The sequence below is a fragment of the Microtus oregoni genome, unplaced genomic scaffold, assembly GCF_018167655.1.
Source record: "Microtus oregoni isolate MIOR12 unplaced genomic scaffold, Mior012 000006F_ref0000085, whole genome shotgun sequence".
NCBI lineage: Eukaryota > Metazoa > Chordata > Mammalia > Rodentia > Cricetidae > Microtus > Microtus oregoni.
The window spans coordinates 49,426,457-49,442,595 of NW_024543065.1; the positions used below are offsets into that span (position 1 = coordinate 49,426,457).

At 42.8% G+C, this 16,139-nt stretch overlaps 1 protein-coding gene across 1 annotated transcript in view; it reads left to right on the forward strand.

The window, feature by feature from the left end:
• Positions 1-13,406, forward strand: part of LOC121449920 (pregnancy-specific glycoprotein 22-like) — an 80,116-nt gene extending 66,710 nt beyond the window's left edge. The window contains exons 6-9 of the mRNA XM_041654582.1: positions 6,886-7,245; positions 10,935-11,294; positions 11,773-12,132; positions 13,135-13,406. Of these exons, the coding sequence (XP_041510516.1) occupies positions 6,886-7,245; positions 10,935-11,294; positions 11,773-12,132; positions 13,135-13,406 (1,352 nt within the window). The remainder of the gene's footprint in view (positions 1-6,885; positions 7,246-10,934; positions 11,295-11,772; positions 12,133-13,134) is intronic.
• The last annotated feature ends 2,733 nt before the right edge of the window (positions 13,407-16,139 follow it).

Here is a 16,139-nt window from a genome sequence, read left to right on the forward strand (position 1 = left end):
CAGCTCCAGGGACTTCATCCAGTCCCTAGGCATTCACTAATCAACTGGACATCTTTTTCTGAGTATCATCATGTAGAAACCAGCTGTTCCAGTATCCCGGCCCTTAGCAAACCGTTCTGATAGGCCTATAAAACTTTACAGGAATGTCAGGGAACCCTAATGGAGGGACAGAAGATATGAGACCTCCTGATGGCTTCATGTCCTCAGGGATTGAGTCTATCAAATTCTCTTCCGCAGGCAAGTAGTAACAGATGGTGCTCACTTGGACAGCTGTCATGTTCATATCTGAGGCTTTCTTGTTACTATGGCAACATTCATTAACAATATGTGTTATTACTGGAAAGGAGACAACAGAAGCATAGTGTGTACATCTGTCTCACAGACCATGAGTGACAGAGAAGCTGTCTGTGTACAAGCACGTATCTAATGTCTTTGCCATGGTGACCTTCTCAGGTATATGTGAAGAAGGAGCAGCTTCTTTTCACAGACTCTACCTGATTTTGGCAATTAAAAGCTTGAGAAGATGTCTGCTCTATGAATTAAAAACAATAGAGAGTTAGCTTTGATTATAGACCTAACCTACCCACCTCTAGATAATTTCTGGCAAATTCTAGGATTCCATAGCTCAGTTATAGGTCAGGAAATTTTGTGTGTTTTCTGGCATGCTGCTATCACTACTCCAGAAAGGCAAAGGAAAGTTCTTTGCTTTGTACCTTCCAAAAGATCCTGCATACAACACAGGTCTCTCTGCTCAGGGAGTCAGTGATTTCAAGCTTTAGGGTCTTCCTGTCATTGTACCACATTGTACTCTTCAAAGCAAAAATAATTTTGGGGATTGGGCTTAGATCGTGGGTATTAGGAACAAAGGTCTCATATGGAGAGTATTAGAATCCTAAATTTCAAATCCATATCTGCCAAACACACCTGGCCTGTCCAGGCATAGTCACAGCAAGTTCTTGCTCACTGACTTCTACCAGTCAGATCTGCCTCTGAAAACATTTTCCTGTGAGTGCTGGAGAGATGGCTTAGTGATACAAGTGGTACTCTTGTATCAGACCCAAGTCCTGTTTTCAGCAATCCATGCCTTTTCATAACCAATCTGTTATTGCCATTTCCAGGGTATTCAATGCTCTCTTCTAGCTTATGGTGACATAGGGCATACTTGTGGTTCACAGATATACATGTTGTAAAAATAACCATACATGTGAGAACAAAGGAAAGAAGTAAGGAAGGAAGACATGAAGGAAGAAAGAAAGATAAAGTGAAAGAAATGATACAGCAAGCTGCCTTTCAGGAATAACCTTGCTATGGCTCTTACCTATACAAAACAACATCACAAGCCAAGACAATTGTTCTTATTCAAGCTCACCCTTAACCCATTGTCTTCTCTCCCCCAGGTCATTCTGTGACTCATCCTTTAATTTTGGGGATCCATGCCTTATCTCAGTCACCATCAAACACCTGGAAAGATTGGCCCATGTTGTGATCCAGTCTGGTCATTTAGTTGAATGTCAGACCCACTCTGGTCTCATGTGTAAGATTTCTATCCATAAATCCTGAGAACTGTTTGTGGGTGTTTCTTAGGGAAGCTAAATAAGGAGTCATATTCTGTCCTATTTAGGATTTCCTTAAACATCATTGCCTGGGAGGGCACTGGTCCAGGCCCAGCAGTGGATATAAGTACACCAGGAGGGATACAACACTCTTTGGTGCAAGGCAGGCAGTGACTTAGTGACGTACAGAAGAGAAAATAAACATCTGAATCCAGATCTTAAGTCTGTATCAGCAAGCTCTGTAGCTCATCTCACACATGTCAAACAAAGTTTCTCCCTCACAGCAGAAGAGACCTACCATCTCTGAGTATTGAGGACGTTCAGCATCTGACTGTGACTCATCTTCTGCCTAGTTCTCTAAGTACATGGATTGGGTGTGGATGTTAGAAAGACCAACCGTGATTGAAAGAGGTCTTTCCAAGTGTCAGAGGTCACACAAAGGACCATCTTCTCTTTGTTGTCTTTATATCATTGTTACCCAAGCCACCATCAATGTAACGATTCTAACCCCACGGAGCTTGAGGATGTCAGCCTCAGAGCATGTGTACGAGTGTCAGAGTAAAACCTACCTATGGGGGATAAATGGCCATAGCTTCTTGGAAGGTGATAGGCTGAAACTGTGAGAGGGCAACCGGACTCTCATTCTGTGTTACAACTGAAACAAGGACCCCATGAGTATGTAATATGGAAATGAATGACTGCCACCCAAGGTGACCTGTTGCAGGGAGAGCGGGCCTTTGTTCCATCCTGGCAGACTGACTAGCTTACACCCAAAATAACCACACAGAAACTGTATTAATTAAATCACTGCCTGGCCCATTATCTCTAGCCTCTTATTGGCTAACTCTCACATATTGATTTAACCCATTTCTATTAATCTCTATATCACCACAAGGTCATGGCTTACCAGGAAAGATTCAGCATGTCTGACCTGGCGGCTCCATAGTGGCTCTCTCACTCTGCTTTTTTTCTCCCAGAATTCAGTTCTGTCTTCTCCGCCTACCTAAGTTCTGCCCTACCAACTAGGCCAAGGCAGTTTCTTTATTCATTATCCAATGAAAGCAACATACACAGAAGGAACTCCTACACCATTTCCCCTTTTCTGCTTAAACAAAAAGGAAGGCTTTAACTTTAACATAGTAAAATTATATATAAAAAACAGGTACCAAGCAAGAATTACAGTTACAATATTTATATCTGCTTTATATTTTATCATAACTAAGGGAAAACAATAACTATACCTATAAATTCTTCAACTCCATCAAAGACTCCAGAAGGATAAAATATTGCCTAAGTAAACAGGAAGTACATTGCAAGTAATTTCCAAAACTCTAGAATTGACAGAGACATCTCACTGCCTGTATAATCACCCAAAGTTTTTTTTTTTTATACCATTGGGGCATCCATCTTCAACCTACAAGCCCATAGTATCCAGCAGACTTTTTCATGAAGCAGGAAATTTCAAAGACAGCTCAGTCACTTTTTTCTGTGTCCTGTAGAATGTCTCACAGACTTTTTTATGAAGTAAAAACCCCAAAGGATCATCTCACCTTTAGGCAACTTCAGCAGTCATTTCTCTGTGGGTTTTGCATGTCCAGTAAAGCAGTTCAGCAAGAGCAGTTTTTTGCCCAAATGGCTAGCAAACTCCATAAGGAGCCTCTTTAATGCCCATCTTCCTCTTGAAGTAGCTGGTGCTGCCGGGAGCAGATGCGTCTTATTGTCATGAAAAGCCCTAAGTTATTAAAACATTTTAAATGCCATATTCTGTAGTCTTTGAAAGATATGAAAAATACCTATCTGAAATATATCTATGCACATCTAGAAAATATAACGACTACAAACTTGACTATTATAGATGATTATCTATTAACGTATATTTATTAATTATACATTACATTTTTAAATGAGCTACACAAACACAATACCTTAATCAAGATCAGAAATACATATAATATAACAAAATTGACCTTAAATTTGTATCAATAAATCAAGATTTATACCAATGTAAATTATTCATATCTATATCATATTCTCCTTTAAATGTAAAAGAACATTTATAAACAATATTTGGGAATATGGGCACATTTTTTCTCTCCAAACTGCTTCCTGCTGTATGGGGGCACTATTAATCAGGTCCTTCATGGTGTATCCTGTGTGCTAGGTTCATCTCAGTCAGCAATTGGGTAAAGCATTTTCTTTGTGGGGGTGTTCACAGCAACCTTTTAGGGGGTCTAGTTTCATGAAACCATATCGGTGTAGAAGCAATGCACAGGTTCTAATCTTCTGTGAAAACAAAAGAAGAACCTCTTTTCCAAAGCACCATATCCTTAGATCCAAATTCTGAAGTCAAGATACCTTTATAATATACATGCTGGCTTAGCTTAGCAGCACATACAATGAATTGTGTCTGTGTACTTAGCTCCTTCACAGTTAAAAATAAAAGAAAACACAAAGAAAATGCTTTGTGCTTTTAAAATGCTAAGAGCTTAAGAATCTAAGCTGTGACAATCCTAGGTCAAATACAGGTACTGCGGGTTTGCTCCACCCAGCCCATCATGGTAGAGCCACTTGTGCCTCTGAGAGCCAAGTACACTCCCCCACTTCCAAGCACAAAACTGGTCCATGTTGCCAGCAAGCAAGCTGCAGCAATCAGCTCACAAACCCCATCCAAATGCTCTGTCTCCCAAAAGAGTCAGAGGTTGTGCTGGCGGCACAGCCCAGAAACTGGTATTTCAAAACCTCCCCTTTATAGTAGACCTGATCCCACCACATACCCAGGCAGGAAGAGCCAGGCTAGGCATGGTCTCAGCAACTTTACTCCCAACCCCGAGTGGGCACACAAATACCCGGGCCCATGAAGTTATGCTCCCTCCTGGCATCTCACAATGGGGAAGCCAAGATTAGCACCTGGAAATAATCTAGAAAAGGGCTGAGGTGACTCAGGAAAATCAGAGAGGACATGTGCACATAATGTACCCAACACATAATGTAGTCTTGAAACCCTCCACAGGAAGAGGGAGCTTACAGTCCTTTCAAGAACACACAGGTCACCTCTTCCCCAACAATGAGCACATGAAACATAACTGCTCTTGGGCTTCATTCCTGGAGAATTAATTTGACTGGTGACAGTAGTGATAAAGCACCGATCTTCATCCCTAGTCATCACTCAGCTGATCGCTTTCCATTCCTCAAAGACATTTCTGTCTCCTTCCTGCAGTGATTATGTAAATACCTCATTCCATGAGCATTGAGAACACAGGGTAGACTGGGTGCTCAGCGTGGTCGCTGTGTCATAAGGACACATAGACAATGATGGAGGCTCCCTCTTTGGTGCTGACAGACCCAAGGCAAGGACACAACAGGTGTCATCCCTAGGATGAGCCATTGTTCTCTGAGGGCATGTGAATGCTTATCCGCATTGTTGCTCAATGACTTGCTTGATGGAGAAACATAAAGGGAAGTTGAGAGGCATGCTGTGGGGTAGCACTGAGAGTGGAAGGACTTGAGCAGTGCCTTGAACTCAAACCCTACCACTTAAAGCCCATTGGATTCTGGAAAGTGCTCCTGTCTGAGAAGAATCTCATCCCAGAAGGAGGAAGAACAGCAGAGCCTGAGTTTTGTGTTGGAGCTGAGACTGTTCTCAGAGGAAGAACAGCGAGTGAGATTAATGGAGGAGTCCACTGTGCTCCTCTGCAAGGGGAGTACTCCTTGGCAGGGGCTTCTGCTCACAGGTAAGGGTACCCACTTTCTCAGTGTGTGTGGCACTTCTGCTCACAGGTAAGGGTACCCACTTTCTCAGTGTGTGGGGGGACTTATGCTCACAGGTAAGTGTACCCACTTTCTCAGTGTGTTGGGGACTTCTGGTCATGGGTAAGTGTACCCACTTTCTCAATGTGTGGGGGAATTTCTGCTCATGGGTAAGGGTACACACTTTCTCAGTGTGTGTGGGACTTCTGCTCAAAGTTAAGGGTATCCACTTTCTCAGTGTGTGTGGGACTTCTCTCACAGGTAAGTGTACCCACTTTCTCAGTGTGTGGGCAGGGCCTCTCAGTGGTAGCCAGGAGTCTGATAAAGAGGACAGGATCTTGGGAGGAGACTCAAGGTGTCTGTTTTTAGTTAAGGTGCTGAGGGTACAGTGAGGGACAGGGGCTCAGCAGCTTGGAGTTCTCAGGGGACAGGAGGTGATAATATTAAGAGAAAAGGACACCACATTCATAGTGGATTTTATTGACTGCACTGTCCTTAAGACAGCCGTTTTCAACCATTACAGCATGACCTTTCAAATAGAAATCAAATTGGTGGGTTAGCAAGATGTTTCAGTGTGTAAAGATTTGACAACCTGAAAACAAATCTTAGCTCCCACACAGTAGATGGAGAGAACAGACACCTGCAGGCTCTACCCTGCCCTCCACATTGGTGCTGTGTCAAGTACCCACACATGTATAGTCTAACACATGTGCCCCCATACAGATTTGTGACATCCATATTTATATTTGCCCAAGGAGTCAGCAACCTTCACAAATACACACATAAATTCATGAAGTGTAAATTCATTTATTTATTTTACACCTGAATATAATTATTGCCAAAAGCTCCAAACCTAGGACTTATGAAGAAAAAATCAATGGAGACACATTTCTCTTTCCATCCTTCCTTTTTTCTTTATCTACTTGTATTTTGGTCATTTTCAGGAACAGAACCTCCCAAAATGTTTAGACTAATCCTGCCCTTACAAATTCCTGGTTTTGCTAGGCAGTGGTAGTTCAGCCTTGGGAATACAAGACTTGGGAAGCAGAGTAGATGATTTCTGAGGTTTGATGTCCAGCCTGCCTAGAGAACAAGTTTTAGGACAGCCAGCGCCACAAAGAGAAACCCTGTCTCAAACAAAAAACAAACAAAAAACAAAAATAAAACCCTGAAACTAAAACAAAAACCAAATCCAAAAACAAAAACAAAGAAACAAACAAAAAGCACTGCTTTTAGTGTATCTGATGTCAGTATGTCTGATGAAGTCATGAATTGACGAGAATCACAAAGGGAACAGACACAAAATCAGAACATGAACTCTCCAGAAGAGGAAGTCAGAGCAGCATTGCTCTTCACACGAAGTATACTGTATAAGGAGGGATATGGGACACTGAGTGGGAAACAAGGCAGACACATGAGCAGATAATTTCTAAGAGAGTTACTGACACACTCAGACACTGAAGGGAATCAATGGAAGTCATGCTGCTCATGTCCTCAAAGGAAGTTTGGCACAGCCCTACTCACAAAACAAAGCTGAGTGATGATCACACATGCCTTATATTGGTTTTTCTCAATTCCCTTCTAGTCTCCCTTTTAAGCTCCTGGCATCTGTCCACAAATGCCCATATGACTATTGAAAAAGTGCCAGCCCTAGCTGCTGAAGGAGATGACATCTTTTTCCATGTCAATGATCTGCCAGAGAATACTACAACCATAGCCTGGTTCAAAGGTCTAAGAAATACAACACAAGGAATTGGAGCAATTGCACCGCTCTTAAATTTGAGTAGGCCAGGTCCTATGTACAGTGGTAGAGAGACAATATATCGCAATGGATCCCTGCTGATAAAAAATGTCAACCCGACGGACACCGGATTCTATACTCTACGAACTTATAATAGTCATGGAACTAGGACATCAATAACATCCGAGTACCTCAAAGTGCACGGTAAGTGATTCACTGTGAACTCTGTGAGCTAGGTGAGGTTCATTTCACTGGACACATACAGAAGAGTGGTCTGTGCCTAACTTCCCTATTCACTGTGTCCCTGTGTTGGGGTTTGAGCATTTGGCTCAGTATACAAATGATGTACAATAATAGCAATAGATCAGAATGCTTCATTTGACTTTATCTTGTACACAGGTGGATGCATGGTGGGTAACACAGCCAAGGATATCAGGCTCTGTATAGACTCTAGGGATTCTTACCAGGAATGTTTCCTTGAGAAAAACTCTGAGGGAATCAATGTTGTACTTGGTTGTGGAAAACATGGGATCCTCATAGAGGTGTGAGCACTAGCATGCTCTGCCTTCAGACTTCTGTCTCAGACACAACTTCAGGTGTCCATGAGAAGCATTTTATTTTTTTTTCCATTTTTTTTTATTGAGAAAAGAAAAAAAAACAAATTTCCTCCTCCTCCCAGCCTCCCATTTCCCTCCCCCTCCTCCCACCCTTCCCACCCTTCTCCCCCTCCTCCCACCCTTCTCCCCCTCCCCCCACTCCTCTCACCCTCCCTCTCCAGCCCAAAGAGCAGTCAGATTTCCCTACCCTGTGGTAAGTCCTAGGTCCTCCCCCCTCCGTCCATTTCTAGGAAGGTGAACATCCAAACTGGCTAGGCTCCCACAAAGCCAGCACATTACGTAGGTTCAAAACCCCGTGCCATTGTCCTTGGGTTCTCATCAGCCCTCATTGTTCGCCATGCTCAGAGAGTCCAGTTTTATCCCATGCTTTTTCAGTCACAGTTCAGCTGGCCTTGGTGAGCTCCCAATATATCAGCTCCACTGTCTCAGTGTGTGGGTGCTCCCCTCGTGGTCCCGACTTCTTTGCTCATGTTCTCCCTCCTTTTGCTCCTCATCGGGACCTTGGGAGCTCAGTCCAGTGCTCCAGTGTGGGTCTCTGTCTCTGTCTCCATCCATCACCAGAGGAAGGTTCTATGATGATATGCAAGATATTCGTCAGTATTGCTATAGGAGAAGCATTTTATAAGTGTTTTGAATTCCTGATGGCAGAGGGCAGCAGTGTTCCCTAGTATGTAAAGTGTTGTGATGTGTGGAACTAGACAGTGTATTCTCCTGAGAGCCTTGGTTGGGCTATATTCCTTGGCCAACTTCTTCAGAGAGTCAGCATGGAAATCATAGGTCAATAGCTGTCTAGGCCATTAACTAACTGTCTTGTTGGGCATATGAGATTTCACATTAAAGTCATGGTCCCTAAGGAGGAGGACTGAGAACACAGATTGTCCTGAAAAGTGTTTGTCTCCTGGGTCCAGCTTGGGGAATTCTCTTGGGAAATGGCTATTTTCGAGACAGGAGCTACAGTTCTGCCAGTGATCACCAGAGATGTCATCAGGACACACAGTGAACTGGCAGAAAAGTATGTGCCCTAACCAAGAACTTACGTTGTAGTCTTGTTTCATCCCTGCTTGTACAGACCTGGAAATCATGGTCACAGCGTTCTTAGACCTACTGACTGCTTAATGTGTCTGCTACATTGCCAGGAGATCATGTTCTGTTTTTCACTTTTTGTATTTCCTTTGGGAAATTCATGGTATCCAAGGGGAATCAACTATATAGAGGTCCAAGGCCTCTCAGAAAGACCATGGAGCACAGGGGCAGACCCATTATACAGTTCAACAAACAGAGGATGTGGGAACATGGTCTTGTTCCCACAAAATGGACAATTTTGCACAGGATGAAGGATCTCAGAGCCTTTTTCTGGAGTCAGGTCATCTCCTCCCATACACCCAAGATGTGAGATTCTTGACAAATCTTGGGCCTTTGACCTCGGTCAGAACCCAGTCTGATGGTGACTCTAGTAAGAACAATTTTGTTCTTTTCCCCACACATCACTCACCTGGTACCTTTGTACTTCAAGGGCAGTTTTGTTCTCTTCCTGCTGGGAGCAAATTCCATGTTTCCAGAGCAATGAAAACACAGGGAAGACTGGGCACTATGCCAGGTTTCTTTGCCACACAGTTGCGCAGATTTTCCCTTTTTTGGTGCTGACAAGCCTAGGCCAGGACATAGGAGTATGCAGTTCTAGGGTCAGCTTCTATTATCTCATGTTACAGGAATGGTCCTTGCCCTTGATTCTCATTCTGTTCTAGAGGAGAGAAACATAAGGAGAGAATGGGAAAAGAACATGGGGTAGCACTGAAAGCCATGCTTTGAACACAGACCCACCCTCAGCCCAAGGGAATATGGGAGATGCTCTTTCCTGGGAAGAGGCTCAACTCATATGGGATATGGGGAAAGGGCAGCAGAGTTTAGGAGCTGAGCTGGAGCAGAAGTACCTCAGAGGGATGACAGATAAGTCTATGTAGATAATGAAGGCTTCCTCTGTACTCCTCTTCAAAGGTGTACCACATCACAGGTCACAGATGAGGAGACCAGGACTTGAAAGTGTTTGAGAGGGAGAGTACTGACATTTTATCTGGGGTTCCCTGAGTGGCACAAGGACATGAAAGCAGTGCCAGTGTTTGTAAGGGGAAGATACAGAGTGGGAGAGAGGTTCAGGATTATGATGCTCTCATTGAATGTTAAAAAGGGAGGGTGCTACCTTAATCTTGCACAAAGTTAGTAAACATGGCCACAATATTCTGAAGACTGGTGCTCTCAGCTTGACTGCCAAAAAAATCAAGCTGGTGTGGATCACTGACATGGTTCCCTGGATATAAGTCTTTGCTTCATTGTCTAGCAAGCTGAGACCAATGAACAGAAGTCCTTTGACGGCCACTTAAGTACTGTGTCCTGACCCTCCCCCCATGACAAGCCCTTTCACTATTCACACACTAGTATAACCTGTAAACAAGTGTGAAAAATTAAAGCAAACGGAATTACTAATACTGTATTCCTAACCTTTGAGTTTCTTTTTTTTATTTTATTTATTATGTATACAATATTCTGTCTGTGTGTATGTCTGCAGGCCAGAAGAGGACACCCGACCTCATTACAGATGGTTGTGAGCCACCATGTGGTTGCTGGGAATTGAAATCAGAACCTTTGGAAGAGCAGGCAATGCTCTTAACCACTGAGCCATTTCTCCAGCCCACCTTTGAGTTTCTTAAAGTCCATATCTATATAGGGTTCTGAGACATCATTCACTCATTCTATTTCCCCATGAATCTGAGTTTTTTTCTAGGCATCATTTTTTTTAAATTTAAAAAAAATAGAAGAAATAGAAGAAAATTTATGATGTCTCAGTTTGAGTGGACCTGAAGTAAAGAAAGCCAGAAGGGAAATTCAGATGTTGACTGCAACCTCAAGAGGAATAGAACAACAAAAGTAGGAGTGAAGACAGAGAGTCTGTAAAGGAAGAGGTTGGACAGCCATCACCCCAACACCAATCCACTTCATATGAGATCAGGGATCAAAGCACTGCTTTCAAGTCCTTGTGCCACTCAGAGCAGGGCAGTAAGCCAGAGCACTGATGACAACTGGAGAGAGGCATATAGTGGAAATCACAAGTGGGAACACTGAGAATATGAAGATCATGTGCTGACATCCACCAAGTAGAATAGGGAGATAGTCACCAACAAAATTAGGCTGAGCAATAGACACAGCTGCTCAGGACACAGGGCCTCTTTCTAGTTAAATACTAAAGGCTCAACTTAGGAGGATCTCTCTCTTCCCTTCTAGCTTTCGTTTGGAAGTGTGGGCGCCTTGGTACCTCTTCACAGTTCACCATTGAATCAGTGCCACCCAGCGTTGTTGAAGGGAGAAATGTTCTTCTACTTGTTCGTAATCCCCCAGAAAATATTGTAGAGTTTGTCTGGTTCAAAGGAGTGGTTGACTTCAAGAACATTTTGGGTATCCGAAATATAGCAGACAGGAAACCAACTGTATGGGGACCTGCATACAGTGGTAGGGAGAGGCTGTACAGTGATGGATCCCTGCTGCTTCATGGTGTCAGTCAGAAAGACCGTGGATTGTACACACTACGAATCCTGAGAGCAGATACAGGAAACGAAGAGGCACTTGTGCAACTCCAGGTGGAGAGTAAGTGATTCTCTTAGATTGTTCGGTGCTGGGTGGGGCTTAGACACACATGGCTTAGCCTCCCTTCGGTTTGCACTGTCTTCCCAGGTGGAAGTTTGAGTACTTAGTGTATGACACCCATAGAGACAAATTACTGTAGATCAGCTTTAGTTTTCTGACTCCACCTGCAAAAAGAAAAAACCTGGAAAGTGAAAATTTTGGGGCCTGTTGAGTTCAGGGCAGGCGTCATCTCAACCCCATGTCTAGGAGTGTGTGTAGTATTTTATTGAAGACGGTGAGGGAAAAGCTATGTAGACACCCAAGGGGGACAGTTCCATTTAGAGGATCTGACACTTTCAGGGGCACTTTTGGAAAGGAGGAGGTCATGTTTGTGCCCTTCATTAAGGGGCATAGACATATACCCACCTGCAAATATAGGCTGATTGATGAATCCATCTGCTTAAGCACAGTGATGACTTTTTTCTCTTTTCCCTCCCAGCTTACCTTTCTGTGTCCTGTAATCCTCTCACTTCTTCCCAACTCATGATCCAGCCATTGCCTCAGTATCCTGCTGAAGGTGAAAGCATATTTCTTCAAGTTCATAATCTTCCAGAAGACGCGAATGCCTTTTTCTGGTACAAATCAAAGAATAGGACGCCAGTCCTTAGAATTGTAGAATATGTCAGAACCATGCATTCTGTCACTTGGGGACTTGCACACAAAAGAAGAGGAATGGTGTACTTTAATGGATCTCTGGTGCTCCACAATGTCACTGAGAAAGATGCAGGAATGTACACACTAGAAGTTTTAAACAAAAATTTCGATATTCAAAAAGCATATGTGGAATTTTCTTTAAAGAGTAAGTGATTCTCTATGGTCTCCAACTGCTGGGTGTGGCTTGTGCTAACTTCATACACTGAACTGTCAGGACTGGGCTGTGCCTCCTCTTCCACCACTGCACTGTGTCTCCCACTAGAGTTTGGGTCCCTACTGCAGGACACACATTGTTTAGACAAACTGTAATAGATCAGAACACCTCCCCTACAGAGAGGAGGGCATGCACTGGGTAAATTCAGTCCCAGGATGTCAGTTCCAACCCAGACACTTGGATCTCTCATCTTGCACATGTCCCCAGAAATACTCCATGGGAGTCAGGCAGGCCCAGGCTGATGAAGTCATGGGGTCCTCACAGAGAGCACCATGAATCCCTGATTCTAAAACTTTGCCCGGGATTGGATACAGTATGATATTGGGGAGGTTGTTTTTGTAACTGTTTGTTTAGATTTTCTGTCAGAGACAACATGAAATGTGACTTTACTGATTGTATGAGTCATGGGACTGACTACCCCATAGAGTGTCGAGTCAACTGTATACTACCATGACAGCTGTAGTTAGGTAGGTCACCAGTGCACCTCCTTCTCCTGAGGCTCAGTAGACAAGTATCTGGTCCATGAAAAGTCAAGGCACCAAGGAAAGAAACAAAGGAGGCAGTTACTCCAGATTCTTCCTTCACTTCAGGGGCCCAGCCTAGGGAATTTCTTTCTGCAGGTAAATAGAACAGATGTTGATGATATGAGGAGTTCCCCATCCCAAGGTCAGACCATGGCTTGTAACTAAGCTTAGCTCACAGACATGGTCATGTTCAAGCACTGTGTGTCCTATTATTGGGAAATGGAGATATAGGAAACAGTGCTTGAATCAGGCAATACAGTCCCTGGGTGGCAGATTAAAAGCACAAAATATGTCTATAGTCACAGTACAAAAATTTTCCCACTGGTAGCTTTATAAATATGAACTAAAGAGGGCCTGGTTGAACTCTCTGGACGACTCCCATTTAGTATTCTCCTCTGTTTCTTCACAGAGAATGTGACACAGCCCTTTGTGCAAATCACCAACACCACAGTCGCAGAACGTAGATCTTTGATCTTCACTTGCATTTCACCCGACACCGATGTCTCCATCCGTTGGATCTTCAATAAGGAGAATCTGCAGCTCACAGAGAAGATGACTCTGTCCCCAACAAAGTGTGGACTCAGAATAGATCCTGTCAGTAGCACGGATGCTGGAGAGTATCAGTGTGAGGTCTCCAACCGATTCAGTTCGAAGACCAGTCTCCCAGTCTCCTGGCCGTGATGAATGAGTGGCCTCTCCTCTCATCCTACAGCAGGGTGGGGGCATTCGTTTATCAATGGAGTACAAAATGGAGAAGAGTTATGTGGTGAAAATGATTAGTTTCTTACTATTCAGGTTCAGCCAGCCTGGTGACTCACCTCTATAATCGTGGGATACACGTGTATACAGGGGAAGGCCAAGAATTAAAGTGAGGTTGTCTTAAAAGGAAAATAAACACATTAATCTAGGAAACAAAAATTCAAAGGCCTGAAGAGCTTAGATTGCTGTTGAAATATATATATATATATATATATATATATATATATATATATATATATATTTCCCTCAAAATTCATGGGAACTAATTTCAGGAATCCTCAAGTTTTTGTAGGCTCTGAGTCTGCTGTGAAAATGGTGCCCTGTTTTCATTGGGAAAAATATCTCGTATGCTCAAATACATTCCCTGTTTACCTAATTTACCCAAGCCCAGTGCTGCCTGAAGTGAGGAAGAATGACAGGAGAAGGGTCTGCCCGTGTTTCACTGTGGACATGGCTGGTTTCTAAACAGCTTTGATTCCATCTGCTTGATGTACAGATGTAAAATCCTTCATGTAAGTGCAGCTCATACAGTTTTCACCCTGAAATTATCATTCACGGTAGGACCTTGAGTCTTTTTCTTGTTAGCATGCCTCTCTTTCCCTTTTTATTCTTCTCTATATATTACATACTGATCGCAGTTTTCCTCCCTTATCCCTAAATCCTACTTACTCTCTACCTCAGGCCCACTCATCTTCTGTTTCCCTTCAAAAACAAGCAGGCCTCCCAGGGATACCTACAGCACATAACTCTGTAAGTTATGTAAGAATTGCCACCATTCTTCGTATTAGAGCTGGGAGAGACAGCTGAGTAGGAAGAAATGGGTCCAGAGGGCAGGCAAAAGACTCATACCCATCTTCACTCCTACAACTTCTATGCTGATACCCTCGCTCAAACCCAGCCAAAATCTAGGATTATAACTTCAGTCTCTCAATCCTCTGTAAGCCCTGCCTAATTGTTTCTGTGTTCCATGCTTTCATGGTATCCTTAACACCTTTGTTTCCTATAAACCATGCTTTCCCATTTCTGTGGGGTTGCCCAGTGTTTCCATGTTTGGCTATATTTCTCAGCATCTGTTCTCAGCCATTCATTGCTGCTCTAATAACTATTAGGCTGTGTAGTTATCTACTAGTGTAACAGAATATCTTTATTAATAATTTTATTGAAATGTTTTTACATGCATCTTTGTGATTTTTTTCCTGAATTTCTGGGTTTTCAAGCCTCTGTTTCCTGACCATCCAGGCAGTGTCAGGTCTGAGCTCCCTTTCATGGAGTAGGCTTTAATTTTGACCAGTTATTGGTTGGTCAATCCCACAACTTCTTTTCCACCATTATCCCCAGTATATATTTCAGGAAGGACAGAATGCAGGTTGGATATTTTGTGGCTGGATTAGTGTCCCAGTCCCACTACTTGAATTCTTCTGTGGTTGTAGAAATGACTGATTCAGGATACCTATCCCTCACTACTAGGAGTCTTTATTAGTGTCTCTTTTGTAGATTCCAGGGAGTTTCCACTGTAGTAGGTTTCCACATTGCTCCCCAAATACCACACTGTTCCAGTTATTACTTCAAATACTCTCTTCTTCCATCCCATCTTCCCCCATATAGCCATAAAATCATTTCTATTCTTCTTCCCAGTGTGTTACATGGGTTCAATATGAGTCTTCTTTGTTACTTAGCTTCCCTATGCATGTGACAAAGTAGGACATATAATGGGTTGTGTGCAATAGTAGCTTACAGTAGTAGAGCTCAGATGAGTGTGTTTGCTCACCAGTTCCAGAAACTTCTGTAGAATCTTTCAGATTTTTAATAGATAAGCTCATGCTATCTGCAGATCTATTTTATAGTCAGTTAATTGTCCAATTTTTATTTATTTGTGTTGCCTAATGTTATGTCTATGGCATCAAAGAGAATACTGAATAAAAGTGGTCACTTCAGCATCCTTGTGTCCATCCTGGATATCTTAGAGGATGTCAGTGTCTTCATTGAGTACTGGGTTGACAGTGGTTTTTCTTGTGTGCCCCTAATGCTCTGCCCTCTCTTCTACCCCTGGTTTGTCTGTTTTCATCATTTAAAATTGTTCATTTTGTCATATATCTTTATTGATTCAGACTTAGGAGTTATTCATGGAATAATTTTTGTGTTTTTTCAAGCTTCTATCTCTGTAGGTTCTGTGTTTCTAGGTATGTGTCTGTTTCATGTAACTTACTCTACAAATTACTCCCATCACTCTGAGCAGTCATAGAAATTTTGATAATGTGAAAAATAGATAGCAAGGTATCAAATTTCAGGTCTAGTGTTAATGATGTTTCTATTTTTAAAAGAAAGTTAATCTAATTTAAGATTGTTAATGCTAATAATCACTTTGAAAAAATGAACTTTTTTCCTTTTATTGAAAATAGATTCTTTTCTTTTCTTTTTTTAACTTTTTTTTATTGAGAAAAGGAAAAAAAAAGTATCCTCCTCCTCCCAACCTCCCATTTCCCTCCCCCTCCTCCCACCCTTCTCCCCCTCCCTCTCCAGTCCAAAGAGCAGTCAGGGTTCCCTGCCTGTGGAAAGTCCTAGATCCGCCCCCCTCCGCCCATGTCTAGGAAGGTGAACATCCAAACTGGCTAGGCTCCCACAAAGCCAGTACATGAAGTAGGATCAAAACCCCGT